At 40.0% G+C, this 27,916-nt stretch overlaps 1 protein-coding gene across 2 annotated transcripts in view; it reads left to right on the top strand.

Annotated features, from left to right (window-relative positions):
* The window catches only part of MYH9 (myosin heavy chain 9), a 71,325-nt gene that overhangs the window by 32,247 nt on the left and 11,162 nt on the right, over positions 1-27,916 (top strand). For both annotated transcript variants that reach the window (XM_071729692.1, XM_071729695.1), the window contains exons 5-27: positions 563-656; positions 5,832-5,924; positions 6,624-6,687; positions 7,229-7,327; positions 8,181-8,324; positions 10,517-10,612; positions 11,683-11,801; positions 12,888-13,040; positions 14,823-14,996; positions 15,748-15,921; positions 16,501-16,615; positions 18,966-19,159; positions 19,480-19,601; positions 19,984-20,053; positions 21,004-21,164; positions 21,908-22,016; positions 22,975-23,106; positions 23,744-23,950; positions 24,440-24,577; positions 25,083-25,206; positions 26,030-26,201; positions 26,784-26,996; positions 27,457-27,601. In XM_071729692.1, coding sequence (XP_071585793.1) covers positions 563-656; positions 5,832-5,924; positions 6,624-6,687; positions 7,229-7,327; positions 8,181-8,324; positions 10,517-10,612; positions 11,683-11,801; positions 12,888-13,040; positions 14,823-14,996; positions 15,748-15,921; positions 16,501-16,615; positions 18,966-19,159; positions 19,480-19,601; positions 19,984-20,053; positions 21,004-21,164; positions 21,908-22,016; positions 22,975-23,106; positions 23,744-23,950; positions 24,440-24,577; positions 25,083-25,206; positions 26,030-26,201; positions 26,784-26,996; positions 27,457-27,601 — 3,112 coding nt within the window. The remainder of the gene's footprint in view (positions 1-562; positions 657-5,831; positions 5,925-6,623; positions 6,688-7,228; positions 7,328-8,180; positions 8,325-10,516; positions 10,613-11,682; positions 11,802-12,887; positions 13,041-14,822; positions 14,997-15,747; positions 15,922-16,500; positions 16,616-18,965; positions 19,160-19,479; positions 19,602-19,983; positions 20,054-21,003; positions 21,165-21,907; positions 22,017-22,974; positions 23,107-23,743; positions 23,951-24,439; positions 24,578-25,082; positions 25,207-26,029; positions 26,202-26,783; positions 26,997-27,456; positions 27,602-27,916) is intronic.

Below are 27,916 nucleotides of genomic sequence, written 5' to 3'. Positions count from 1 at the left end.
TCCAGCTCCTAAGAAATGTATCTTTTTTACTGCAAAAGGCTTGAGGAAGTCCTTCAGATTTGATGCAGCTGTTGCATTTAAGTACATTCATACTGATGAGACTGATACAGTAACAGATACTCGTGATACAGCAGTCTCCTAGACACAGCAAAACTTATTGGCCCTAAGTTCTATTGCAGAGTTGGTTTTTGTTCTTGCAGTCAGGAGGGTTCCTTTTGGAAGATTCACTTCCTTACCTTTCACCCCCAGGTCTATATCAGCTTCTGGATTATTCCTCAGTCACTTGCCAGTCTTCCTATCCAAGTGATTAGAAAGAATAGTTCTTCATTGCCTTACCTCCTCCGTGCATGTGTACACCCAAGGGCAGACTGGTTGAGGGCCACCTTGCAGTCCATCAGTGCTGCTACTGCTTGCCAGTACAACTTGTTTTTTACTTTGTTTCAAGGGAGGTTCCATAATGGACAGAATGCAGTTAAGGAACTCTTTAGCCCTTCTGGGTGTAGGAATATGAATGTGTCCCTTTACATCTTGTTTGTGTATGAATTGCATATTTTCTTTACAGAGGTGAATCAGGAGCTGGTAAGACAGAGAACACCAAGAAGGTTATTCAGTACCTGGCTCATGTTGCTTCCTCACACAAGTCTAAAAAAGACCAGGTAAGACATAGGTTAAATGATGCTTTATTGCTGTGCTGACTTTGGACAGTAACTATATATTGGCTGGTGTTTGTAAAAGCCATATTGCTCAATAAAAGCCTAGATACTAACAATCATCAGGCGACTGAGAAGGACAATGAACTATGAAACAACAAAAGTTTGTAAAAGATTGCAAGCCAGGGTACATTATTGTAAGTCATAACTCCTTTTAATTCAGTGGAGATACGGTGGGGATAAACTCATCTACAACCCCTTGGATTTGTGGGCAAGAGACACTATAAAAAAAGCATCACCCGTGCTGATCTTTTTACACAGATGTGTTGCTTATAACCAGTCCAGGCAGAGTAAAACCTTTATAGATTAGGTCTGGCAATTATATATCCTGTCTCAAAACTGGAGAATACAGTGGCAGGCTAGTGGACATCAGCTGAAAACTTGAAAACTGTAGGACAAAAAGGGTAGAAAACAGCCAAGTGTTAGCAGTACATCAGCTGAGGGTGGTGGTGATGGTGGGAGGACTTTAAAGGTGTCTCACTTATATTTTTTTCCCCCTCCCTCTCCCCCGATGGACAATTGCCGAATTCGTCAGTTGTATCCTCGTAGGTGAGCTGCACGTTTACTGCACGTTCTGCACCAGGAATGCGTTTTCTGTACCATTGTGTGATTTGATTTTTTTTCTTTTTCTTTTTTTTTTTTTTTGAGCAGCTTTTCACTCCACACCAATTTCACTTTCTGCAGCTAAAACAAATCCATAGACAATTCACAATTTTTTTTTTTGTGTGTGTGTGTGGTGCACAGTAATATTTTTATAAGGATGTTCTGTTGGACACTAAAGTAATATCAAGAATAGTTCTGATCTGTGTTCAATACTAGTTTTCATTTAAGGTTTTTCTTGTAGGACTTTCCCAGATAAACCATTCAAGAAGTATTCCTGCAGGACAGTAGAACTGGACCAGGCTTTCCTAGAACCATAAGCATTTAGCGTGTGTGATGTTCCTTGTAAGATAAATATAGTTAAATGTTTAGCTTCTATTCCTTGCAATGAAATGTGGTGGCAGGTTGCAAGGAAGGGTTGGGAAGAAGTCTGCCCTGCAGACAGGGTGTTCAAGGGCTGAACTTGGTAGCCAGAGCTGAACATGTTGGAAATGTTCACTGGTGAGCTGTGTAATGAAAGCCAGATGCTAAGTGTGTCCACTAAATCTCTACATAAGAGTTTTCCCATAGTAGCTTAATGTGTAAGCATGTCTCATGCATGTGTAGTATATGAATAAGAAGGCATTGCTGCACACAGGCATACTCTGTGTGTAATAAGGAACTTCTGGAATTCAACCAAAAAAAAAAAAACCAAAAACTTTCTACATGCCAGACTTTAAGACATGTGAAGGCTTTTTCCATGGTCTGTCAGTAGATGTATTTAGAAACATTCTTCTTTTTTCTTTTCCTTTTTTAAAGTGTGGAAAATAGAATCATGAGGTTGAGTTAAGTATTCTTCCACTGCTTACCCTTGAGCAAAATGTCAAACCACCTAATGCAGGACAGGCAGCCTGCAAAGGAGAATAAGAGTCCTAACTTGGACCAGTCGGGGATTTGCCCAAGTTTGCTCCCTCCAGTACCCATCATCCTCCTCTGCTCCCCTCCCGGCTAAGTTTTGGTTCTTGCAAGAAGTCCTACAGATCACTTTTTGCTCTGCTTTTGTGACTCAACAGTGGCACTGACTGTACCAGAGAGGATTTGGAATTGTAGTCTTTGAATGTTAATTGGTAATAAGTGTTCTGTGCAGCAACTCTTGAGAAACCCTAAACTTGGAATCAGATTATAAGGATTTATGAAGATGAATACATTGAATTTTTTGAGGATCTTGAGTATACTGGTAACAGCAGATTTATTCTTTAGGGTTGAATATCAGAGTGATGAACCTTTATGCTGCAAGATTATGTACAGAACTTAACCAATGATATTATAGAAAGTAGTGGTGCTTATGTACCAGAAAGATTTCTTGACTGACTCCTATGAGAGGTGTAAATCCATGTTTTTCCACAAGTATCAGAGCAAAGTCATATTTATAAAGCCTATTCTCCAGCTGTGTCTCTCTTGTTTGGAGAGTATGGCAGTTTCCATCGATCCCAGTGCATTAGTGCATTCAGCTAAATAGCTTCTAGCTGCATGGTGTGACTACTAAGCACATTAAGTCTGCTTTGGGGGAGCCTACTGAATCTAATTATATAAGCACTTTTTTCATTACATGGAATTTTATTTATGGAAGTTGTGATTGATGTTTTCCCATGTTTAGTCTCTGCTTCTTTGCTGACTTCCTAAATTACTCAGTAGGTTTTTGACAATGAGAATGTTTGCAGCTAATCAGAAATTCATTAATTAGTTGCTAATGCTTAAATATTTGTAATGAACAGTAGGTTATTGGTGATCTATCTCCTTTTTTCCATCCAGTGCACTGTTGCTGGGACTCAGTTATTTGAGAATCTCTCACATGGCTGTAGAGAAGAACAAAAAACAAATCCTTCAAGTATAAAACCCAAAACAGCAAAAAATCCTGCCAAAACAAACAAAACCAGTAAATACCCTCCCCCAGCTTTTAGTTTTTTTAAATTGCATGCTGTTAAAGCTGCCTGTGATTTCTAGATGCCTTTCTCCATACTTCCTGAAGAATAAACAGCTGGCAAGACTTTTATCTGGCACTGAAATCATTCCAAAATGTGTATGAGATGCAAAAAATTCAGAACACAAGATAGGTGTGAAGGATTTTAATTGCTTAAAATTGGTGCTGTAACTTGAGAGAAGTAGAAAGAGAGCATACTGAGGAGTGTGTGCTGCCCAGCCTTGAGCTGACAGATCCCAGTGGCTGTTACTCCTTCTGTTTTCATGAGAAATATTGTACATACTTCAAATGCATGCCAAGCAGTAAACAAGTTTGTTTCAGGTCAAGGAATGGCAATTACTCATGTCAGAAAACTGGCAGCTTCTAAGTTATAGGAACCTTAGTATTTCTAGTAAGCTTGTGATGGACACTTCTGTGTTGTACTGGGTTTGCTTTGCAAAATTACCCATTGGGTAATAATAATGTAATATCGTCTGTGAAAGGTGAACATCAAAACTTAAGGTAAATAAAACCAACAAACCCCATCCAAAAACTTCTTTAAAATTTTGAAGATAATGAGATTCTCTTTTTAAACAGAGACAGTGTACAGTGAGGAGTGGACATGTAGCAATAATTGCAGCTGCTTAATCTTGCGTGCCATTGCCACGGCATGCTGAGAACTTGATCTTCTCACTTGTATCATGGTGCTAAGACAAGTCTTCAGAGCTAACAGACCTCACCAACTATTCAGTGTTTTCCTTTCCCTGCAGCTTTGTATTGCTCTGAGCCTGAGATGGCATTCTCTATGCATACTACTGTGTAGACCCTGTCACTTCTAGCCTATGGTTTGCTAATACCTACTTGAAACTAATGACACTTTTTTCCTGAGGTACAGGAGCATCTATAGTATGGATTTCTATGAACCTTTATTCTTTGTGTAGCTAAGTATGACCTCAGTTTTATTTTTAGCCAAATAATTAACATATTTAAAGCCTGATTTCTGTTTTGAGGAAAAAAAGGACTTGTAAAATAAATTTCTTCTTCTGTAGCTGGGTTGAAATGCTGTGTTGCTGGCATCTCACTTGCATAGTAACAGATTGCTGTCACAAACGAAAGCCTAGGATTTCACTGCTAGACTGAGAGAAGGAATGGGGTGAGGGGAAGAGTGTTCCAGCTTCAGTGCATACAGCAGAATAGGGAGAGGAAATGTGACTACCACACAGTTTCAAGGACTGAACTCTAGTTTCAAGGTTTTCTCCTTAAAAGTCACATGCTAGCTGTGTTGTGAGAGAGTAGATGTCCGAGCTCAGGTTCCCTTTCCAGGGCTAAATCCCTTGTTAAATATACTTAATAGTGAATGCAAGTGTCTGCAGTAGCTGTTCCTTCTGTATATGTGCAGCTCAACAGGGTGTGAGGGCCTTGTTTAGCCTTGCACTGTGCAAGTATGAAGTGAGGTAGTTGTCTAAGTTAGAAATAAACTTGTAGTTCTTTGTACAGTTTCTCATATAACTTCTTTCTCTGTGGGTTTTTTTTTTCCTGCATGTATTTTTAGAGACACTGTGTGAGGACTAATCTGTTGTATAATGCTCTTTGGGAATGAATGGGAACAATTTTCCTTCAAAAGTACCCTTAATAATTTGCCCATAAATTCCAGTTCTCATGAATCAAAGTTCATTTCCATCTGTTATGCATAGGAAGACTTGAATACTTACTGATAACTGCTAAAAAGAGAAACATTAATCTACTTTTTAGGTAATCTTGAGATATATAGAACTCCTTGGTTTTAGCACAGAGAAGAGGTAATTTTTTAAAAATTCAAAGATATATTTAGAGCTGCAGGGAACAGTGTATGTGCTCCAATGGTCTGATACTTGGCAGAAGTAAAGGTTCTGAATTTTCTGGTTTTTTACAGCTATCAGCATTTTGTGTTCCTTGAGGGGAGAACTGTGTGAATATGGCAGCAGAATGCAAGCAATCAGGCAGCGTGTGGGATACCACTAATTCTCTTTTTTAGTGTGCCTCCTTAAAAGGAGGCTTTTGCTTGTTTGTATACTGGAAGATGTAGACTTCTAGTGCAAGCTTTTTGTTTAGGTTTTGTTGTGTTGAGTTTTGTTTTTTAAACACTAGACCTTTTCAGACTAACTTCTTAACCTACGACTAGCAGATTTCAAGGTTGCCTTGCAGTAGCAAGACAGGATTTTCCTCACTCTTCCCACCTGGATGGCAAGGAGCTTCTGTGTTGATGGCCTGATCTTGGATTGTGTGGTGTTCCACTTTGATCATGGGAAGTCTGTGGGATGTTATGGCCAAGCGGCTTTGAAGGGCTTCTTGTTAACAGGAAGGCAGCACTGGGACGTCCTTGTGTTGAGGAAGTGAATAAGACATATTTGTGGATGTTTCTGTTTTACACAGATAACTACTGAGTCTCCTTTGAAGGTTTAAGGGTTTATCTCCTAAGGTTTAACAGGGCTTCTCTACAACAGATGTCAAGCTAGTGTGAATTGAAACTTCAGCACTTGGTTTGACCCAAGTTTAATGCGTTGAACTGTTACCTACATTATTAATTTCTGGTTTCTCTCTAGGGAGAACTGGAGAGACAGTTGCTCCAGGCTAATCCCATCCTAGAGGCCTTTGGAAATGCCAAGACAGTGAAGAATGACAACTCCTCAAGATTTGTAAGTGTTATTTTCCAGCATGTGTGCCAGTATTCTGCACTTTCCAGAGAGAAGATTTGATATGCTTTTGAGTGAATTGCTGTCAGGGGTAGAACAACTGTCTGTGAGTGACTTCCTTCAAAGTTACCTGAGAAGTGACTTTCATTCAGTGAATTATCCAGAATAGACTTGATAGGTCTCTGGAATAAAGGAACCTGACTCTGTGCCAGGTTCATCTTTGTAAATTTTTATTGAAAGTTTGTAACGGTCAGTTCTATCTTGGAGTGCAAATACTGGTCCTTTTTTTGCATGCTTTGGAGTGCAATCGGCAGCATCTGAGAGGCAGATCAAGGAAGCTAAAGCTGGAACTAATTAAAAATGGTTGAAGTTAACATTTAGGGATGTGAAACTATCTAGATCATACAACATATGTAACTGAAGAGGCCCTGGTTGTGGGAAGTGTCAGCTGAAAGACAATGGGCTTGAACTGTAGGCTGTCAGAATGTCAGAAATGTCTTGAAGTGTTTGGTGTCTTGTTTGTTAAATTGCTCTTGTGATCAGCAGGCATTGCCTATTAGGTGACCCTATGTTTTGCCTAACACCTGCCTGCCTGTTCTGAATTTCTTTTCCTGGATCAGAAAGACAAAGCTTACCCTAGCAGTTTAGTACTGTTACCAGATAGAATAAATGCTAATTTTAATGTTGTTGTTCTCCTCTTAGGGCAAGTTCATCAGAATCAACTTTGATGTGAATGGCTACATTGTTGGAGCCAATATTGAGACCTGTATCCTTTCTGTAACTGCTTAAAAGGCGAGGTTAGAGGTTGTGGAGGAGGCAATAATGGCACTTAGCAATCTCTTCACAACTCATTCTATCAGGTTGAGAAAATGGTAGGAATCACTTAAATTTGTGCCAGCAAGTTTAGTATTGTAGTCTCCTTTTTCTTCATACAGTATTTTGTGATTATGGTGGAAATCTCTTCTGAATTAATGTATTCTAATCTTAGGAGACCAAAATGAAAGCATAAACTGCAATAAGATTAAATTGGAATTTCATAAGCCACTCTTGTATCTATTCAAGGCAAGTATGGATGGCCACTGGTTTTGTGAATTTTATCAGCTAAGCCTCTCTTACCATAGCTGTCTTTCAGAGTTTGGCAGAACTGAAACCAGAAGCTCAGTGGGATGTTGTTGACTGATGATGATTGCTAAAGCAGTACCCCTGTAAATTGGCATGAGCAGAACATCAGATAGTACATGTTTTTTCTCCTGCCATAGAATAGGAAGTGATTTCTATCCCCTACCATATGCCTTGACTCCCTGAAGATCTGCTGGAGAAGTCACGAGCAATTCGTCAAGCCAAAGAGGAGAGAACCTTCCACATCTTTTACTACCTGCTGTCTGGAGCAGGGGAGCATTTGAAGAGTAAGTATGATTTTGTTGTAGTTAAGAGTTCCCTCATGACAATGATAGAGGGTCCAAAACATTTGTAGGCTAAGACCTGTTCCTTTGTAGTTTCTTGATTCAGCCTTTTAGATGTGGTCACTTCTCTACTTCTTCCATACACTCATACATCCTCTGCCCTCCCTCCCTCAGTTCCTGAAAACTTGCCTCTCTGGTTCTTTCCTGCAGTTGTCTCCTTGCCAGCAATGACTCTGCTCCCTTCCTTATCTAAATCACTGTCCCATGTTTGAGCTGTCTTGCATGATGCAAACCCTTCTAGTGCAAGAATGGTCCCAACTGTGATGTACCCAGCATTTAACTGAATGGAGTGAAGCTGCTAGCACCTAAGCAGCTCTCTCTAGGATCCTAGTTTTAATACCTTAGCTTCATAGTCAGAGCCTATGTCATGCTAGAGCTGCAAATTGATCTGGAAGAAGAGAAGGACTTTGTAGTTGCAGCTGCTTCAAGAGCTATGTGTTAACTTCCACCTGACTTGAAACAAATGAGGTATCTGAAATTAAAGGCAAATTTACTTTCGAGCTAATCCCTGCTTCTTATAGACTTAGTGCATAATGATGATTGACACTGATTTTGCAGAGTAGTCTAGAGGATAGAATAGAAAGAAATAAGGCAGAAAAACTCCAGTTTTGTCTAAAATATGTTAAATGTTCAGCCTGAAGTAAAACTGGGCTTAGTACAAGATTCATCTGGCACCTACTAGTATATGCGAGTCAGAAATTCGATCTCAGAGAGCTTCTTGTCTATTAAAAAAAAAAAAAAAGGCAAGGAAAAAAACCAAACCCATTGTTAACTTCTTTCTCAATTCTTTCCTAAGGTGATCTGCTGCTGGAGCCTTACAATAAATACCGCTTTCTTTCCAATGGGCACGTTACGATCCCGGGTCAGCAAGACAAAGATATGTTTCAGGAGACCATGGAGGCAATGAAGATCATGGGCATCCCAGATGAGGAGCAGATAGGTATAAATCCTTTGAAGGACTTAAAAATGCAAGGAAGTGAAAGAAGAAACAGATCATATCTCTATGGAGCTTTTTTGTTCTAGGATTCTTTTTTTGTTGGTTTTGTTTTGTCTGGTGTCCGTTCCCTGCCCCATCCCCCCCACCTACTACCCCTCCTCCCAAATGAACAGCGTGAAAATAATAATCTTAATGCCTAGTGGCTTTGGAGTGACCCACCTCAGGATCTACCAGCACTGTTTCAGTTTATACAGTTAATGTTAGAAGTCATGCAGCTAATGAAAACATGCTTCTGCTTGCTGTTTTTGTTCCTGATCTGAGGGGTGTATATCCAGTTTATGAATAACACATCAAAGATACAAGAATTCACTTATTCTCTTGTGCAGTGTACAGCTTGTGTGCTCCCCCTGTCCCTAAGCAGTGGCTTTAAAGAATCTAATCCAACCACTGCTGGATTAGTACTTTGAGAATTGCCTGGTCATAGTGCCTTTCTTTCCAGCTTAACACTGAACTGCTGATCAGAAATTATTATATTGTCTGTTTCTGGGAGCACAGTACCAGTGAAGTTAGAATTGCGTGCAGCCAGCACAAAGTGGAGTGATATGTATTCACCACAGTTCTGTGCTGTCTCATTCATGATGTGCCTCAGTGGTTGGGAACCAGCACTCTGCAAAATGTCAGTTTCTAAATGTACAAGGTCCTCTAAAAAACCAGGAGTGTTTCTTCTCTACACTGAAGCAAGCATCTGTGGTGGTTTGAGGTTGCCATCTCCTGCTGGAGGCTGCAGCTTTTGTGGCTGTAGGGAATATGTGCCTGTGCCTCAACTATTGCTCCTTACAGTCCAGAGTGCTGTAAATTCAGTGTTTAATGCACTTCTTCATATCCTGAATCATCTGAGGCTGAAACTGAATAAAAGAATTGGGAATCTTAATTTATTGTCAGGATGTCCTGCTATGCTTAGGTTTTTTGAGCTGCATTTTTAATGTGTGCTCCAGGGCATGTCTGCTGTCACTTGGATAAGTTGTTGGTTCCAGCCACTACAGCAAATATAGCTTTAGTGGTTTGCACTTAGTGTTCAAAATATGAAGTTCATCACTGTTCCTGATATGCTTAGAAGAATACATACTGTAGCTGGCTGGATGGTAGGCTTACTTAGTTTTGCTGTGAAGTCTAAATGCTATCTTCACTTATGAAACAGCATCAAAATAAGCTGTCTGTACAAATGCCATGACTCCAGATTCAGCTGCCAAACCACTGAATTTCACTACATGCCACTAGGAACATATCTACTGCTTTTCTGTTAGCCCTCTCGTAGCATACATTGAGCCTTTGTTTGTGCTGGATAAACAAAAGGATATTGTTTTCAAACAAATGTTTCTGTATCAGGTAGAAATTAGGGAACGAAAAAATCTGTGGTGCAAGATCCCATTTGCAAGTGGCTGGCAGTTTACTTTGCTCAAGGCAATTTGAAGCTATTATGCAATGACCTCTGATTCATACATGGTGAAAACTGAATTAATGCTATGGCACTGAAAATTGTCTTTACTGCCCTAACATCTGATGCTGCTTTCGTGACACGCACCATTCAAAGAGTATGAATACATCATTAGCCATGGGTGGGGTGCTTCAGCATGTAATTAGTAATAGTTATGGTACAGGCACTTTCATCCACATCCTGCAGCCCTTCACACATTAGATTGTATTTCTGTGTGGACTACAGACCTTGGTCAAGGAATGAGTTGGGTTAAAGGAACAAAATCCTCCCTCTCTTAATTGGTTTTTACTCTTAATAACTCATGCTTTCCTGTGTTTAACAGAAGTTGTTGAGGGAAATAGTGAATTTGGCCCTCTAACAGAGAACAAACACTTTTATTTTATTTAAAAAATATATATATGTATTATAGGGTGGGGTGCTATCCTCAGTTTTGTCTTCCACTTTACTATAGGGAATAGGCAATTCCACTTTACTGAGAATAGGTAAATTTCCAGGCTGTGTAGTCTTGTAGAGTAGGGACAAGAAAAGTCCTGTGCTGTGAATGGGAGTCATATAGAGGCATTGTCTGATTTATTTTCAAAATTCCAGAAAGATCTTTGGGATATTGTACGGGCCTCTTAACCATGTCAGGAAAGATAACTGGGTCATAACAGGGCTTTTGGTGCTGTCTGACACTAAGCTATTAATATTCTTTTGAAAGGTCTGCTGAAGGTTATCTCAGGTGTTCTTCAACTTGGCAACATAGCCTTCAAGAAGGAGCGTAACACAGACCAAGCCTCTATGCCAGACAATACAGGTAATCAATTTTCTTTCTACCCCAAAGAAAAATACATAAAGCCTGCAGGAAGTTCTTTTATGTAGAGGAATATATTACAGTATGTAGAGAATGCTGGAATCATGGTTTTCTGCACGGTGTGAATTATTTGTCAGAGGAGCAGACATGCTCCTTTATAGGGATATGGGCTGTTTTTCCAGGCGTGTGTTTGCAGCCACCCACGGGCAGGAATGTGGTACTGTCCTTGTGACAGTGCTGGTGGGAAGCACAGGCAATGACCAGATGAAAAAGATGACTGTACTGGAATTTGTAGTGCATATACATTTTAATCAAAATAGGAATGATTTTTCCTACAAACCCGTATTATCAGACTTCCAGGAATTACCTTTGCTGACTTTTTAGGTAGTCCTGTAACTACAAGGCTAAGGTGGATGGTTTTGTGATGGGTATAAAGTATGCAGGCACATTGTAATTGCACTGCCCATCATGCATGTGTAAATAGTGCCATGCTTCACATGACAAAAGGTTATCTGGTGAATGAAATAACTCAGACCTTCATTATAGATATACTGCAGAAGCATAACAGGCTACTAATATCTATTTAAGTGTTTATATTTTTGGCTATTATTATGGAAAATGTGCTTTAAATGGCATTTTGGGGAGGATAGTAAACCATTTGGGCTTTGGATCTTCAACCTGAAATAGAAAGGTGCCTCAAAGACTAACCAGTAGATGAAGACTGAACAATTAGCTTAATTAAGACATCTGTTACTTGAGGTGTCTTTAAATTGATCACAGACTTTCTAAAGCTTCAGTGTTATGACTTAGTGGTATGAGAGTATTGCTTGTGTTTTATGGAGAAACTCATTTATCTGTAGTACGGGTTGCAAGAGTTGATTTTTTGCTTTCATTTGGTTTTTTTGAAGGTACCTTGTCTCATCAACCTGCTCTTCATTTAGTGCTTTTTAAAGCTGTTTCCTGACTTTCTTGGGAAGGCAGTTGTAGGAATGTTTTTCTTAATTGTTTTCCCCTTTCTCACAGAAAGCAAGAGAATATTAATCTATTTTGTTGTTTCCTTCTACCATCTTCAGCTGCTCAGAAAGTGTCTCACCTTTTGGGCATCAATGTGACAGATTTCACTAGAGGTATCCTGACTCCTCGCATCAAAGTTGGACGAGATTATGTCCAGAAAGCTCAGACCAAAGAGCAGGTATGCATTCTTTTAAAAATAAATGAGAACTTTCATCTTTCTGCTGCAAAGCTAGCAAGTGTCGTGGAGTTTCCTGAAGTGTTTAGTAACCATCTTTGACTGCGATGTGTAGCAACCACACTTGAATAGTGTAGCATATATATTGCTTCTAATATTTGCTTGAGTGATCTGTGTAAAGATTGAAATCACCCTGCCCCTGTAGCACCTTTTCTCATCTGAAAAAAAACCAAACAAAAACAAAAAACCCACAACTCCCCTTGTTTTTGTGACTGGCTGTCCCAAGGGAGTAAGTTCCTTCAGTGCTGAATGGAAGGGTGACATTTTCAAGTTGCTGTGTACAGGAAGCACCATTTTTGAGTAGGTCAGCTACTAGGGTGGAAGAATTTGCTGCTCACCTTTGAGACTGTATATTATGTAACACTCTTGAATCAGGTTGTGCTCTAAATGAAAGCAGACCTAGGAGCTAGTGGCCTTCTGAAAGGAGCAAAGCCCCCATCTTACTCAGTGCACAGCTTCTTTATAAACACATTCTTCTGCTCAGTGGGAATAAACGTGGCCCCATAACATGGAAGGGATTAGGAAGAGGGTGATTTCTAGAAACAATCAGACTGCCTTTCCATTTTGATACTTAATTTCTTAATGTACAGAGTGTTTTCTGTGTCAGTCACAGGAGGGATGGTGGCATGGGAGGGAGGGATTTGGCTTCATAAATCCTAAACTACAAAAGAATTCTAATGCTTTTCTTCGGGCCTATGAACCTGTGATGTTACTGTATTCTTTGGAGGTGAGTGGGCATAACTTTTCTTTCTTGAACACCAGGCATTGGTTTCTCCAGCAGGCAGGATCCTGAAATTTGGCTTTGACACACTAATTTAGTAAGACAAATTATTTGTTCATGCTTATGGAGTATCCCTGCAACATCTTTTCACTGAGAATAACTTCTGAAATGAGCCTTTTTCAGTGAGTTTGGCAGTGGACAGAAACTGTCGTACCTACAGTTGGGCAATTAGATGTTGAAACAGTGTAATCTGTGCCTTTCTTTGTATTATAGTGTAACTTCTGATCTTTATTTTTTTTCCAACTAAGGCTGACTTTGCCATTGAAGCGCTGGCTAAAGCCACTTATGAGCGTATGTTCCGGTGGCTGGTTATGCGGATCAACAAGGCACTGGATAAGACCAAGAGACAGGGTGCATCCTTCATTGGAATCCTTGACATTGCTGGCTTTGAGATTTTTGAGGTAAGGAGATGTCAGGTCTTTGAACTCAGCAGTTTACCATGGAGCAAAAATTGCTGAAGGAAATAACTTTAACCAGAACAGTATATTTTTGGAAAGGTTGTGTATTCCATTTCTAGTATTCGAGATCTCTGCTCCAATGTTATTTTGGATATGAACTGTTAGATAAGCTATTAACTAGCTAGTGGTTCCTTCTTTAGTATTTTATGTATTCTACAAATGTCTTACTTTTTGCTGTATATGCTGGTGCTTACATCTTTATTGAAATGTACATTAGAATTATTTTAATTTCATAGTTCTAGATGTTCTTGATTCTTTATAGATCACAGGTTTAGACTTTGATAACCTACAAAAAAGTCTTTGAGTTATGGATCACCACCGGAATTAAAAATTTTATGTCTGGTTAGTCTGTCCCAAAATATTTAAGGGGTGACCCTCTGAAACGTACTAGCATAATGAAAAATTGTTAGAAATGGTTTCTTCTTCCTGATGATGAGTTTTGGGAAAGACAAACAGGGTAGCTAAATCCGATCCAACATACATTCTGACCTGTGTATGGTGTGTTCTGCAAGAAGCCTGAAAATCATGAATCAGAGTGTGGTTTTGCATACAGCTAAGTGGGTTTAACAGCACCTCCTTGATGAAGGAGTGAACTTGCTGCTTTCCCCCTCTGCTGCTCCTGCCTGCAACTACTACTGCTTACCTCTCTAACCCTGTGGAATATATGTTCTTAGGGTGTTTTATGATTGAATCAGTCTGCAAATGGGAAGCTGATCGTAAAAACGGATGTAAGATAAATGTAGGTGAGGAAGAGCCAAAAGAAAGCTGAGGGGGAGTCTAAAAGAAGGGGGAATGGTAACTTCTTCCATAGGTGGTGGTGAACTGTTAGGCCAAACCATTATGTCTATGAAACAACAATTTTAGAATGTATCTTTGCATTATACTTTGTCTGAAGCAACCACAGACTCTCATTAGGAAATAGCTGTACTGCCATTATCCCAGCCAGGTAGCTTCTATCACCTGTGCTATATTGGATCTGGTTTATGTGCAGCTACAGAGTGAACTGGACCAATTTATTCGTGAAATGGAAAATTAAGGCTCAGAAAGGTTTAATTTTACCCCTGCCCTTCCCCCCCACCTCTGGTCAGTCTAACTCTGGTTTCATGGTTGCTGGATCTCATGACAAGGAGGGGAGTGGAAATACATAGCAAGAATTTTTTATTTTTTTTTTTTTTTAGTAGCTGAACTATATTTAGTGTGGTCTAACATGAAAATGCACTGTGGGTCATTAACCTTGTACTTAACAATTTGAAAAAATCTGGAGATGAAGAAATTTCCCTCACTTTCCTCACTGTGATTTTATAGATGAGGATTAAAAAGGGACTTTCCAGTCCACATGCTTTTAGGAATTTGTCTTCAGGCTTCTGTTGCTTCCTCTCTTTATGAAGAGGACTTGCCAGCTCTGAGTTTGTGAGAAAAAGTCTTTTCTTTTCCTGGGTTAAGTAGCTGCAGTAATTCTTCTGCTGTTTACAACTAAACATGCTTTCGTGTAGTCTGGGAAATGCTGTGTATGGCCTTCTCTAGGGATTGCAGCAGTGATGCAGCCACACATTACAGGAAAGGCAGCTCACAAGCAAATGGGGTTATTGACAAAAGGACTGTCCACCCCACACAGAACACTAGCTTAAATTGCTTGAGTATAAATATAATCTTTAGTTCTAGGAGAATAGTAGCTGTGTCTTCAAAAGCAACTGTTCACACCTCTTTCTATGTTTCCTTCATTAGCTGAACTCCTTTGAGCAGTTGTGCATTAACTACACAAATGAAAAGTTGCAGCAGCTCTTCAACCACACCATGTTCATTCTGGAGCAAGAGGAGTACCAGAGGGAGGGCATAGAGTGGAATTTCATTGACTTTGGCCTGGATCTGCAGCCCTGCATTGACCTCATAGAGAAGCCGGTAAGCTCCTACTCCTACCATTGAGCAGCAAGAAGTGGCTGCACTAATTTTGTCAGTGAGCACACAACCCCTACCTCTAGGCTGAAAACTAGCTTTTTAGCTTTTGTAGTCCTCTACTAACACAGCACTGTGAACAGTTTCCTCTTTTTGTCTGATAGTATATTACCAATAAATCTTCCAGTATCATTTCTGTAGGAAATGCAGCATGAAGTTAAATTTAGTCAGCCACTTTTCCATCTCACAAAATTTTCTTACTTTGGGTATAACTGCATGGTACCATAAGTAGTGTGAACTTCTTACTTAATTAAGTGTGATGAGAAGTTCTGAATCCCTGTTGCTTTCATTCTACTCTAATGAAACTTGGAAATTTATAAATTTCATAAAGATGTTCCAGTAGTAAGGACTAGTCTGTGAAATGTTCTGCTGTGGTTTTCTGCATTTAGACACAGATATTTGGGGAAGAGTAAGGTAGTGTTCCTTCTAATAAAAAAAATACACTTTTTTTTTTTTCCACATAAAGCAACATAGACAAATGTCATGATAGAAACCTTTTCATTAAGATGTTCAGAATTCAGGTGAGGATTTTGAGTAATTATAGACAATTTCCATTAGTGTGGAGGTAGTTGAACTGATACCACACAACAGGTAAATGGGAGGAGAATCAGGCTTAGGTATCCTTTTTTTTTAACCATCTAAAGATATTAATTTTTGGTATAGTCATGTATTTTTAAATGTTTGATTTTTCATAAAGGCTGGGCCTCCTGGTATACTGGCCCTGCTGGATGAAGAGTGCTGGTTCCCAAAAGCAACAGACAAAAGCTTTGTGGAAAAAGTTGTGCAAGAGCAAGGCACACACCCCAAATTTCAGAAGCCAAAACAGCTGAAAGACAAAGCTGACTTCTGTATCATACATTATGCTGGCAAGGTAAGGTATTAGTAGCTAAAATGTGAACATTATCGTTTCTGCTGTATTTTATAATGCATAACCACAGCTACTTAAAAATAGCTACTTACCAGAATGGCTGCCTATGAGAAACCAGTGGAAGTTTTCATGAAGTTCTTCCACTGCTGCAGACTTTATAAGGCCTGAGGGAATTTGCCTGCAAGTTGTATATCTGTAGATGAAAGCATATCAGACTGACCAATTGAGATATGTTCTCTGTTACTCAGTGAGATTGGAGGTACTTTTCCAAAACCTTGCATCAAGAGCTCATCACCAAGAATGATGATGCTTTTGGTTTTTGTGTCACACTCTGTGTGATGCAAACTAGTATTGTAAACCTTTTACGAACCCTTTAATGACAGAACAGAACATGCAGCTGTTTGTTAGGGTTTGAAATTTGTAGGTATGCTTGCTTAGATTGTAAATCAAAGAACAATTAGGTAACCTGATGTTGATTGTGCAAACCCCAGTGCTAGTTTTAAAGACTTTGCAGGACCTCGTTGCATTTTGTGCTGCAGAAAATGCCCCCTCCCAGTTTCTTGACATGTTAATTTTCTCCAGGTGGATTATAAAGCAGATGAATGGCTGATGAAGAACATGGATCCTCTGAATGATAACATTGCTACTCTTCTCCACCAGTCGTCGGATAAGTTTGTGTCTGAGCTGTGGAAAGATGGTACGTAATTAAACTTAATCTCATTTGTTTGCTCTTGTTTTATGTGGAAGAGTTTGTTTGATCATCAAAAGTCCGTGATGAGCTGTGTTGCTTTTTCCCTTGAAGACTAAGCCACCAAGATGAACACTGCCTGGAACATCCCTTGCTTTGATCATGGTATTGCATTAAAAACTCACTGTAACTGAAGAGAAAGGTTCACTTGCATCAACTTATGTTGAGCTTGCTGCATATATAGCAATTATTTTTCAGCACAAAGAATGACAGGATAAAATGTGAATGTACCATTATGTCCCAGCAGCTAGTGTAGCTGCACCACTCAAACAAAAGATTGGAGGATTAATCTGTTTTCAGTTCTGCAACTAGCCTGTTCTCTCTCCAGTGTTGTTCAGTATTTTACTCTATCTTCTCTGGGATTATCTGCTTTTGAGTCTTGCTGTTGCTGTCACTTTCTGTAGTGGGTTTTCTTTGATGTCTCTGTTGCAGAGATGCAGAACGTTCAGAGAGCCTATTTCTATCAACACTTTCCTATTCTTCATCTAGAACCAGGTGACTGAGAAACCCAGCTGTTGTGTCATGTGTGTAATGCATCCTAGAGCTGTGAAAAAAATGCTTCCCATTAACTTCTCTTTGTCCCTTTGTCATACCTGCTTGTCTTTCTTGTTCATTTCCTCTGCTTTGTGCTAGTAGCTCCTCATGGACTTGAAAACAAAGCAAAACTCTCACCTTGCAAATGGATATAAGAAAAATACGGATGTATTCAGGTGCTAAAGGTTGCTCTTGCAAGACTTGCATAGGAACAGCTAAAAGCAAATTCCTGACAACTTTGAATGTGGAGGTATCAAGGCTGTATTTCTTACAGGATTTGGAAGGAATGTTTCTGAGGCTGTCTAAAACTGAAATAAGGGTTAGCATTGATTCTGATATTGGGTTTTGACTTCAGCTGCTGCTGATTTAAAGAAAGTTTGGCAAAGTAACTTCTACTGCATGAAAAATGGCCATCAGCAACTTGTGCCTAAGAAGACCTTTGCTGTGTGAGACTCCAACTTGAAACATCAGCTTAACCACAGCTGAATAAGTTCTCACTTACTGTTCTTAGCTGGATCTTCTGTTGAAAGTTCCTGGCCTTTTTGCTATCTTGATGTAGATTGCAGGGCTCAAGATTTTTAAGAGGATTGTTCCAGCTGCAGTCTGGGACACTCTTCTGTGGATTTCCCTTTGACGTCATCTTCTTGTCTTTCTGATAAGACAACCTTGACCCTATTCTAAGAGTGGCTCTGGAAGCGAGCAGTTCTAAACTAATACTGGCTTTAAATCAGAGTATCCTTGTTTCTTCTTCTGTAGGGGTTTCTCTTAACAGTTTTTTGTTTTGTTTTTAAATCAGAAGCCAGCTGAGCACAAGTTGATGTATTTTCTGAACTGCATGTTGAGGACCTGAGCTTAGGCATCAGTCAACCACTAAAGATAAAGTGAAATAGTAGCCTGAACCTCTCAATAAAAGTGTACTGGGGGTGTGGAAATTTATAGTGATACAGTTGGGTTTGGTTATATGAGTGAATTTTTTATCTCCATGTAGAAAAGCAATGGGAAAAAGTAGTGTTTTAGTTTCTTCTTGCCCCTGCTACTCTCAGATCTGGCTTACTTCAGTTTTAAAAAAAGGATCTGTGGAGTCCACCCATCAAGGTGATAGCTTCATCAGTGCTTGGATGTCATTGTGGCATAGTGGAGAAATTGTTGGGGCAGGGATTTCTGGCTCTTTCCTAGTGGTATTTTTCATGTCTCTGTGATAAATTTATTTGTACTCCAAAAATAACGCACCAGTGGTATCTTGGACTTTGGTTTCTGTCGTGTCTTTTACCATGTTTGCTCAGTTTACAAGTAGATGTGGCTTTTCTGATCACAGATCATGGCAGTTCTACCTGTAGTGCAAGAGTGAAGCTGGGCTTTTTCTCTAACTGTGGCCCATTCTGGGTCAGAGTTAACTAACAGTTGACTCTGCTGGGCTAGCAGCTAGAACTCTTGGTTTGTTGTTTTTCATTGTAACATAAGCAAGTAGAAGCATCTGAAACTCACTTCTAGATTGCAATTCCAGAGCTTTCATCCAGAATATCGATAGAATATGTGTGGGAGTAAGTTTGACTTCATCACTCAAACTTCCTGTAGTGAGCTGTTGCTTTTTTTCCTTGCTGCTCCTATCCCTGCACAAATTCTGTACAGGAGTCGACATCTGTGTAGAGATGAAGCAAAAAGGATCCTCTCATTTATCCTGTTCTACCCAGATGTTCTTTGTACGTTCCAGTGCTTCCTTTGTTTGTGGCAGAAATTTAACTCTCTTTTCTTGTGCTCTCTCTAGTTGACCGAATTGTTGGGCTGGATCAAGTAGCTGGTATGTCAGAATCAGCACTGCCAGGGGCCTTTAAAACCAGGAAGGGTATGTTCCGAACAGTGGGACAGCTCTATAAAGAACAGCTGGCTAAACTGATGGCTACCCTGAGGAACACCAACCCCAACTTCGTCCGTTGTATTATCCCCAACCATGAGAAAAAGGTAAAAGACTGTTATAATAGTACAGCCCTACCTGGGTTCCTGAGGGCATGTGGCTGGGTTGCTATCTTTTGTCAGGTTTTGCAAGAGGTCTTAAAGAGGTCCTGTTTTCTCAGGATTTACGGTCATCTTAAATGACTGTATACTTACTGCACTTTTGGAGACTGCTCTTTGCAGTTCTTAAGGTGACATAAAAGCTTTCAATTGCTTCTAATCAGAAAGGAGAGAACTCTCTACCTTGTGAAAAAGAGGGGGAAGCAAAGGGGCAAGGCCCTTCTGTAAAAGCTTTGTGGTATTTATAACATGAGCTTTTTCCACACTAGGCTGGAAAACTAGATCCCCACTTGGTCCTAGACCAGCTTCGCTGTAATGGAGTGCTGGAAGGAATCCGTATTTGTCGTCAAGGTTTCCCCAACAGAGTTGTATTCCAGGAATTCAGACAACGGTAAGACCTAGAAAAGAACCTGAAACAGTTTTTAACCTAGCAAAGTTAAGGCATGAGTACAAAAATTTAAATATTGTGTTGCAACTAGATTGCCATTCTTTACAAAGGCAGCAACACAGAACAGCCCTTTATGCTCTCTGGCACCAAGTCTCCTTTGACTTCTCTAGTAATGGTATAGTTAGGTGAGGTATAGAGGACCTTATCTAAGATTAATGCTTCATTCTTTGTTGTCTAGAGATGCATTTTTTCTTCTAAGGAGGCTGTATGCTGTCAAACTCATAATGCCCTAGGAATATATTACTGATTTTTTTTTTGTTGGTTTGGTTTGGTTTTTGTTTTCAAATATACTTGTGTAACAAATCTAATGCTTTTTCCTTTTCAGATATGAAATCTTAACTCCAAATGCAATTCCCAAAGGATTTATGGATGGAAAGCAGGCTTGTGTGCTGATGGTAAGACATCCCAGAAACTCTACTAAATTTTATGGGTGTGGTGTGGAAATGAGAGTTGTGCATGTTAGATGTATTCACTATTCACAGACCAAAATTATAAAGTCAGACATTTTGTCTGACAGAAGAATGGTGCAAAAAGCTATCTCTTGGCTTCGCAGAGGGAAGCTTTTGACTAACATGAGGTTCAATAATTCTACGTAAAGAGGGTCTTCCTGTTTCCACAGATTCATACACTTTGAGGGGCCAGCAGTATTCATGGAATCAAAATGCTTAGAAGCATTAGTGTTATCCTTAGCACATGCTTGAAGTATGAGCTTCAGCAAAACCTTTGGTGATGGCCTGCTGATCACAAATGCTTTCATTGAAGGCTCCTATTCATTTCTGCAGAATTTCCTGCTTCAAAGGGAAAGCTTTGACTCTGTAGCTGGAAGACTAGGGGAGAATAAATTGAATTTGGCTGTAAGGGATCCTTTTTTTCTCTCTGAAAGGTGTATGCTTCATTCCTCTTAACTAGTACAAGTGTTGACATCAAATCCTTTAAAGGATGGTCAAGTTGATAGGGCTGCCTTTTTCTGACAGAGATTAGGACTGGGAAAAATAATTAGGAAGGATCAACAGATGTGTCTCCTTCAGTAAGGGAAGAGGGCTCTTGGGACTAGGTATATGTTCCTCACAGGATCCTTGTAGTTCTGCAAACCTGATGTGGTGTTGTATTAAACAATGCTTTCTGTCGTATTTTCTGTATCTACCTCCATTTCATGCTGTGCTTGGCTGAGCTCCAACTCCTCTAATTAGGATGGTACTTTATTGGGAGCTTGCAATTTTGGTTGACCCAAGTGGCTTGTTGTAAGGAAGTAGCATCTTAAAGCCATGAGGCACAAATGTTTTTGTGATGTTTCACATGAAGCATTCTTTACAGGAAATAAAGTCATCTTTCTCTTTTATGTTAGATCAAAGCCTTGGAGCTGGATAACAACCTTTATCGAATTGGACAGAGTAAAGTATTTTTTAGAGCTGGAGTCCTTGCTCATCTTGAAGAAGAGAGAGACCTGAAGATCACAGATGTCATTATTGGCTTCCAAGCATGCTGCAGAGGCTACCTGGCTAGAAAGTAACTACATTATAATCGTGTATAGCTCCCATTCAGGAACAGGTTTCTCTTAAAATGCTGGCTAGAAATTACTTTTTGTCAGAGAGGCCATGATTTATTTGTTTTATATAACAGCTGATGGTTCTTTTAGGGTTTTCTGAACTCTTGCAGGTGCCAGGAGTCTGCATTAGAAGCTGTGGGCTGCTGTCCCACAGTTGAGACACACACACATGTCCCATGTACAGCAATATGTGCTGCCCACATACAGCTAGAGCAGTGAAGTCTGTTACTCCCTGTAGAATTATTATACCTCAGGAAATGCAAGCTACAACTGCAAAAGTGAATCAGTACAGTACTGATTCAGGATGTGTAGGTAGGGTTTCTCTTAAGATATTAGGAAGGACGAATAGTGCAGTTCTGAAAACAAAAGTAGTGTCTGTTGTTTTACAAGGAAACATGACTCTGGTTTGGATCTCCCTTTTTTTTTTTTTGAGTGGAAATATTAAGACTGTGAGATGATAAGACATCAGGGAAAAAAATCTTTGTTAAATAGGAAATACAATACAGAAAACACTCTTAACTGAGGAAAAAAACCCCCATCATATATTAAAGTTACCTGGACATTTTGCTGGTTGGTTTTTTTTCTTTTTTTTTTAGGAGGGAACTTTCTGAAGTAAAAATATAGAGGGATCTGAGAAAGGGCTTGGTGAAGGTAGTTGCATGCTGCTTTGGGTTCCTTTGTCTGACCTCCAGTTCCCTTGCAGAGCCTTTGCCAAACGCCAGCAGCAACTGACAGCCATGAAGGTGCTTCAGAGGAACTGTGCTGCCTATCTGAAGCTGCGGAACTGGCAGTGGTGGAGGTTGTTCACCAAGGTAATACTCTTCCCTCTGCAGTTTTGTCAGTTTGTTTGCTGTTTCAGCTTCTCAGGTTGAGCCAGAGCACAAATCTTATTTCCTTTACAATTGGGCTGGCTTGCAGCTACACTTCGTTGCATTTAGGCAGTGAATGTCATAGCATATTTCATTGCTGCACAGTATGCCTGCATAAACCAAGTGCAAGGCTCTACACAAGCAATGCTGTGGAAAAGCAGGAGTCATCTTTTAATACTTCATGCCTAAGAAAAGAGGATCACTTTGACACTTGAAAGTGTCACTTATTACATGGCTAGTCAGTTTAGCTGGACAATAATAATTAATATGTGGATGGCTTGTCATCTCTTTCTCCAGAGTTGTAAGAGCAAAGGAAAAGCATTGAGGTCTGATCTTCTTGTTAGACTTGTAGATATCTTACCCTTATGAAGAAAATAAACACATGAAGGAATATTTTCTAAATATATGGGATTTCTTGCTTTTTAGCAATGAGACTTAGCAGTTAAATGAGAATTGAAGGCAGAGTTTAAACTTCTTTTCTCTTCCCTATGAAGTGACTTCCAAAGGTTTTTAAAGGGGGAGCAAAGAGGTGGGTGTTGTTTGTTTTCTATTTACATTGACCTACCTGTGAACTTTCCCATGGTATGGCAACCTTTTTAGTCTCCTGCTATTACTACTTAGCCCTTGAGGGTCAGGAATTTACTCAGCCCTTTCTTGATACATCCGGTCCTGGAGAAAAAAATCAGTCAGGCAGAAGGGGTGATACTGGCAGAGCAGATGGTACCTAGTCCTCTATGATCCTCCCATTGTTCACAACTAAACAATTGGTCAGTCCTTAAAATGACACCAAAATTTTTTTTTGTTTGTTTTTTATTTATTCAGTCCTTATCAAGTACAAATGCATTCCTTCATGCACTCTTTGTTCCTTATGCACATCTCATTCCCTTGGCTTCCCTTTCAGGTGAAGCCTCTCCTGCAAGTAAGCAGACAGGAAGAGGAGATGATGGCCAAGGAAGAAGAACTAATAAAGGTCAAAGAGAAGCATCTGGCTGCAGAAAATAGACTGAGTGAGATGGAGACTTTCCAGGCCCAGGTAAGTTTGCAAATTTTATTTGTAAAAGTCATTCTTTATTTACTGGCCTAACTGCTTGAGAGGTCCTCCTTTGCTTTATCAGACTTATTGCTAAGCTTCACAATTTCAACTTGTTGAAATATGGGACTTGGCTGCCATGTTGTTCCTTTGCCTTTCTTTCCAGCTCAGTTCCCCTAGCAGGTAATTTTTTACAGTGACTACTTATTGCTCTTCTGTACCCACTTTATGAAGAAAAGTCTCCTTTGGTTGAGTATTACAGCAAGCTGGTTGAATTGAACTTTGTTATTAATGGAATCCTTTTTGTTTGGAACACAGAAGGTGGCAGCAGGGGTTGTTTTTCTGTAAGGCTGGTAATTATTTGTGTTACTTCTGCAGGGGAAAGCTGGACAATCACCTTGCTTGAAATGGATATGGTCTTGAGAAATTTAAGACAAACAGTAGTTACAGAACCTGCTTTGTGAAGGAGAACAAACACTTAAAAACTCAGTTTTGATATTTAGCTTTTGATTAGCAGCAGGAGGACTGCTGCAATGATTGGGACTAACTGTGGAACACAGGAGCACATCACTTAACACAGATTTCTAAATGCTTCAGTAAATTGGAGCTTGTCTTATTTCTGGCTTTCTGTCCAATGTAGCTAATGGCAGAGAAGATGCAGCTGCAGGAACAGTTGCAAGCAGAGACTGAACTGTGTGCTGAAGCTGAGGAAATAAGAGCCCGCCTGACAGCCAAGAAGCAGGAGCTGGAGGAGATCTGTCATGACCTGGAAGCAAGAGTGGAGGAAGAGGAAGAACGGTGTCAACATCTGCAGGCTGAAAAGAAGAAAATGCAGCAGAACATCCAGGTGATGCCTTAGGAATGCTGTTTTTTGTCAGTAAAGAGAATAACAAGGGTTAGAGTGGCTATTTGGTCTCAGCTCGGAGGGAAATGGAAGGGGAAAAAGAAGCACAGAAAAATCCATCTGTGGAAAAAGCAATAGCACAGAGAGATTTTGGTGCCAAACCTGAGGTGTTCAGTCAGTCATATGGAATGAGCTGTACCATTCTTGAAGGTGATGACCACTTGTCAAATAATTAGTCTTTGTTAAAGCCAGGTGTTTTAGGAATGTTAGTATTCTCTTTTGTAAAATAGCATTGTTTAGTCTACTAGAAAACTTGTCAGAATGCAAAATGTTGCATTAAGTCATGACAGAAATGTCACATCTGAAAAGTACTGATAATACCTTGAAGAAGGGGTAAAGAAGCCTTCCAAGTTCTAGTATTGCTACTGTGCTATTACATTTGTTAGTAAGCAGCACTAACAAATGCCTTGTTTTCCTGTGGATGTTGTGAAGGAACTAGAGGAGCAGCTTGAAGAAGAGGAAAGTGCGAGGCAGAAGCTGCAGCTAGAAAAAGTGACCACAGAAGCCAAATTGAAGAAACTAGAAGAAGATGTGATGGTTCTGGAAGATCAGAATCTCAAACTGGCTAAGGTAAGACTGCTTCAGTTTCTTAGGTATGCTGAAGATGCACAGATGTTTCTCCTAGAGCCACCATCCAAAGGCTGGCCTTTGCCATATTACCAAGAAACTTAGAAATAAATTCAGTCTTGTCTTTGACAACTTCGACATAAATTTTTGAAATTAGCTGCCTGCCTATATTCTTTAAAAGATATTTCTTTACAATTATATTTAAATAGCCTCAACTAGATAATGGTCTATGAGCAAACATTTTCTTACACATTGCTATGTCAAATGATATAAAGCTATTTCATAAACAAACTTCCCTTCCAGCTTTGAAAGGACTATCAAATACACGTCTTCAAGTAACCATTTATTTGAATGCTATCTGTAGTTGTGAAAGGATTTCCTTTGTTCCAAGTTTTCTTGTAGCCAGGAGTAGGCACTAATGACATTGACCTCTTCAAGCACAGTCAACTCTGGAAAAATCTCCTGTAATTCCAGAAAATGCTTTGACGCTGCCTTTTCAATTCTGCAGGAAAAGAAACTGTTGGAAGACAGAATGTCTGAATTTACAACAAATCTGACAGAGGAAGAGGAGAAATCTAAGAGTTTAGCTAAACTCAAGAATAAACATGAGGCCATGATCACAGACCTTGAAGGTGGGTTTAGCTTTGTTTTGTTTTTTTTTCTTTGTTTTTTTCAAGGCAGATCCTTGAAAAGGGATCTTACCTGTTTAGTTTTTATGTGATTTCTTGTCAAAATCTGTTGAACTTCAAGCTTCTTTCTAGAGTTTTAGTTCTTTCCAGTTTCTGTGGGGTTAAAAGTTAGTCTATAGTGTGTTTCCTATTGATCAGTTTGATAGAGCTGTTCAGTGGCTGGCTGAAGGTTATGTGCCTTGTCAGCTGAGCCCTTGTTCTAAATAGAAGTCCTCTCCAAAACAGCAGTCCAGTGGAGAAGAGAGGCTGGTTCTCTTTCTTCTCCTGCTGTGCAAGTGTGTCCACTTTCCTACTTCAGCAGCATCCTTCTGTCAGGGTTAGTGCTGTTTCTGCTGTCTTCAGAGCTCAAGCCAGAGGCACTTCATCTGGAGGCTGCCCAGGTTAACAGAGCAGGAGCCAGCCTGGTTAGTTTCAGCAAAGGGAGGGCAGACCTTGTGTTCAGCATCACTTGATGAATGGTTATGCCTGTGTGGTGTGCTGGGAGAGACTGGTATTGTGCTGGTATTGTTTATCAAAGTGAAAGTGTGGAAGAGGGGTTGGCTGTAAGATGAGGGAAAGCAAAATCACCCGGATACAGATTGAGGGCAGAATATGGGGTAGTTGCATGGATAGGCCCTGGCAGAAAAATGCACTCCAACTGCTGTTTGGACAGTTGTATTTATTAGGAAAAAAACTACTGCTTCTAAATAGCCTCGTTTTCTCTGCTCATTCAGTGTTTTTTGAGAATGTGGTGTTATGTAACTTACTGTGTCCCCCTCTCCATCAGAACGTCTTCGACGGGAAGAAAAGCAGAGGCAGGAATTGGAAAAGACCCGTCGAAAGCTTGAAGGAGACTCCACTGATCTGCATGACCAGATTGCTGAGCTGCAGGCTCAGATTGAAGAACTGAAAATGCAGCTGGCCAAGAAGGAAGAGGAACTGCAGGCAGCCTTAATTAGGTGAGAACCTGACCTGTGGGGTTCAGGGACCCCCGTGCTGGGAAATATTTCTTGTCTTGTGTCACTTTGGAATGTGAACTAAATGGAATCAATGGCTGTTGTATTTCAGCCTGTGGACTGTTAAGATCCATTCCTCAGCATCAGAGTTCTTTGGCTGCTGCTGCTCACTGGTACAGTCTCTGTACAGAGCTAGGCTATGAACATAATGCACACTGCATATGTTTCACTGGAACAGTAAGATTTCAGAGGGGGTTAGAAAATAGTGGAAACACATTGTCTCTCTGGTGGTTGATATATTCATCTGTTTAGCAAAGTGTCCAATTTCTCATGTAAAATGGTGCTTCCTCTTCTGCTTTCTTCTGTAGTCAGTCTCTCTTTAAGTGAGTCCCCTTCTTTAAGGTAAGTAATTGTGGTCTGTCAGATACTGGGAATTAGAATTTGTACAGGGATCAAAGTTTAGATGTAATATTGTTGAGCTGACCCAATACCAGCTTTTACCTTGATTATTCTTGGTAGGACAGGTGACTTTAATTTATGGATGGTTTAAATCTGGTTCTGACCAGAACACTATGTTGAACACAGGGTGGAAGAAGAAGTAGCTCAGAAGAACATGGACCAGAAAAAGATCAGGGAACTTGAATCCCAGATCGCTGAGCTGCAAGAAGACCTGGAGTCAGAGAGAGCATCCAGGAATAAAGCTGAAAAACAGAAGCGGGATCTGGGAGAAGAGCTGGAAGCATTGAAAACAGAGCTGGAAGACACTCTAGATTCCACAGCAGCTCAGCAAGAGCTCAGGTAACTCCAAAATGTAGCTTTGCCTCACTTGGTTTGGGTTTTGACTTCTAAAATAAAAGTTGCTACATTCAGCCAAAGCAAATCTTTGCTTTATCAAGGCGGGCTGGTTAACAGTGTCAGTGACTACAGAAGAAGGCAATGTGTAAGCTTGTAGTTAAGACTACAGTACCTCACCTGATATAAGGAAATTGACTTGCTCCCTAACCACAGTGTTAGCCATACCCCTGACACATTCATACTTTCAGACTGTTACTACTTAAGTTGAACGTAATGCTGCCAGCTTTCACTCAAGGGCCTGATGCTAAGTTCTGACTTTGATAACTGTCTTGATACAGTCTATAACAAGCTTGCAGGGCGAAACAGACCGTGGCATTTTTCTGCGATAGAGCTGCTGTTGATAGATACACAGATCTGTTCAATTCTTCCCTTGGCACATAAATGGAATTTGTGAATTTTGCAGGTCAAAGAGAGAACAAGAAGTAACAGTTTTGAAGAAGACGCTTGAAGATGAGGCGAAGACTCACGAGGCTCAAATCCAAGAGATGAGGCAGAAACATTCACAAGCTATTGAAGAGCTAGCAGAGCAGTTAGAGCAAACCAAACGGGTATGTGGAACAGAAAACACGAAGCTATAGCAGTCAGCCTCCCTGAAAAGATAGCTGCCCTGTGACATTGTCCTGACCATGTCTCACACACCTCCTGTGTGACCTACTCAAGGTGATCTTGCTCTGCCAGGGGTGTTGGACTTGATGATCTTTCGAGTTCCCTTCCAACCCCTAATATTCTGTGACTGAAGCTGCAGAAGAATGTGAAGTGTTCATGATACTAGGCTTCTGATACATGTGCTCTTGGTAGATCTTTTTTCATTATGAAGCAAATATGAAGTTGTTTTAGATAGTTGCTTGCATTCTTTTTTCCCT

This window comes from Heliangelus exortis, chromosome 1 (genome assembly GCF_036169615.1).
Source record: "Heliangelus exortis chromosome 1, bHelExo1.hap1, whole genome shotgun sequence".
Lineage (NCBI taxonomy): Eukaryota > Metazoa > Chordata > Aves > Apodiformes > Trochilidae > Heliangelus > Heliangelus exortis.
Note: the sequence above shows the minus strand (reverse complement) of the source record. Positions and strands in the feature narration are given on the sequence as shown.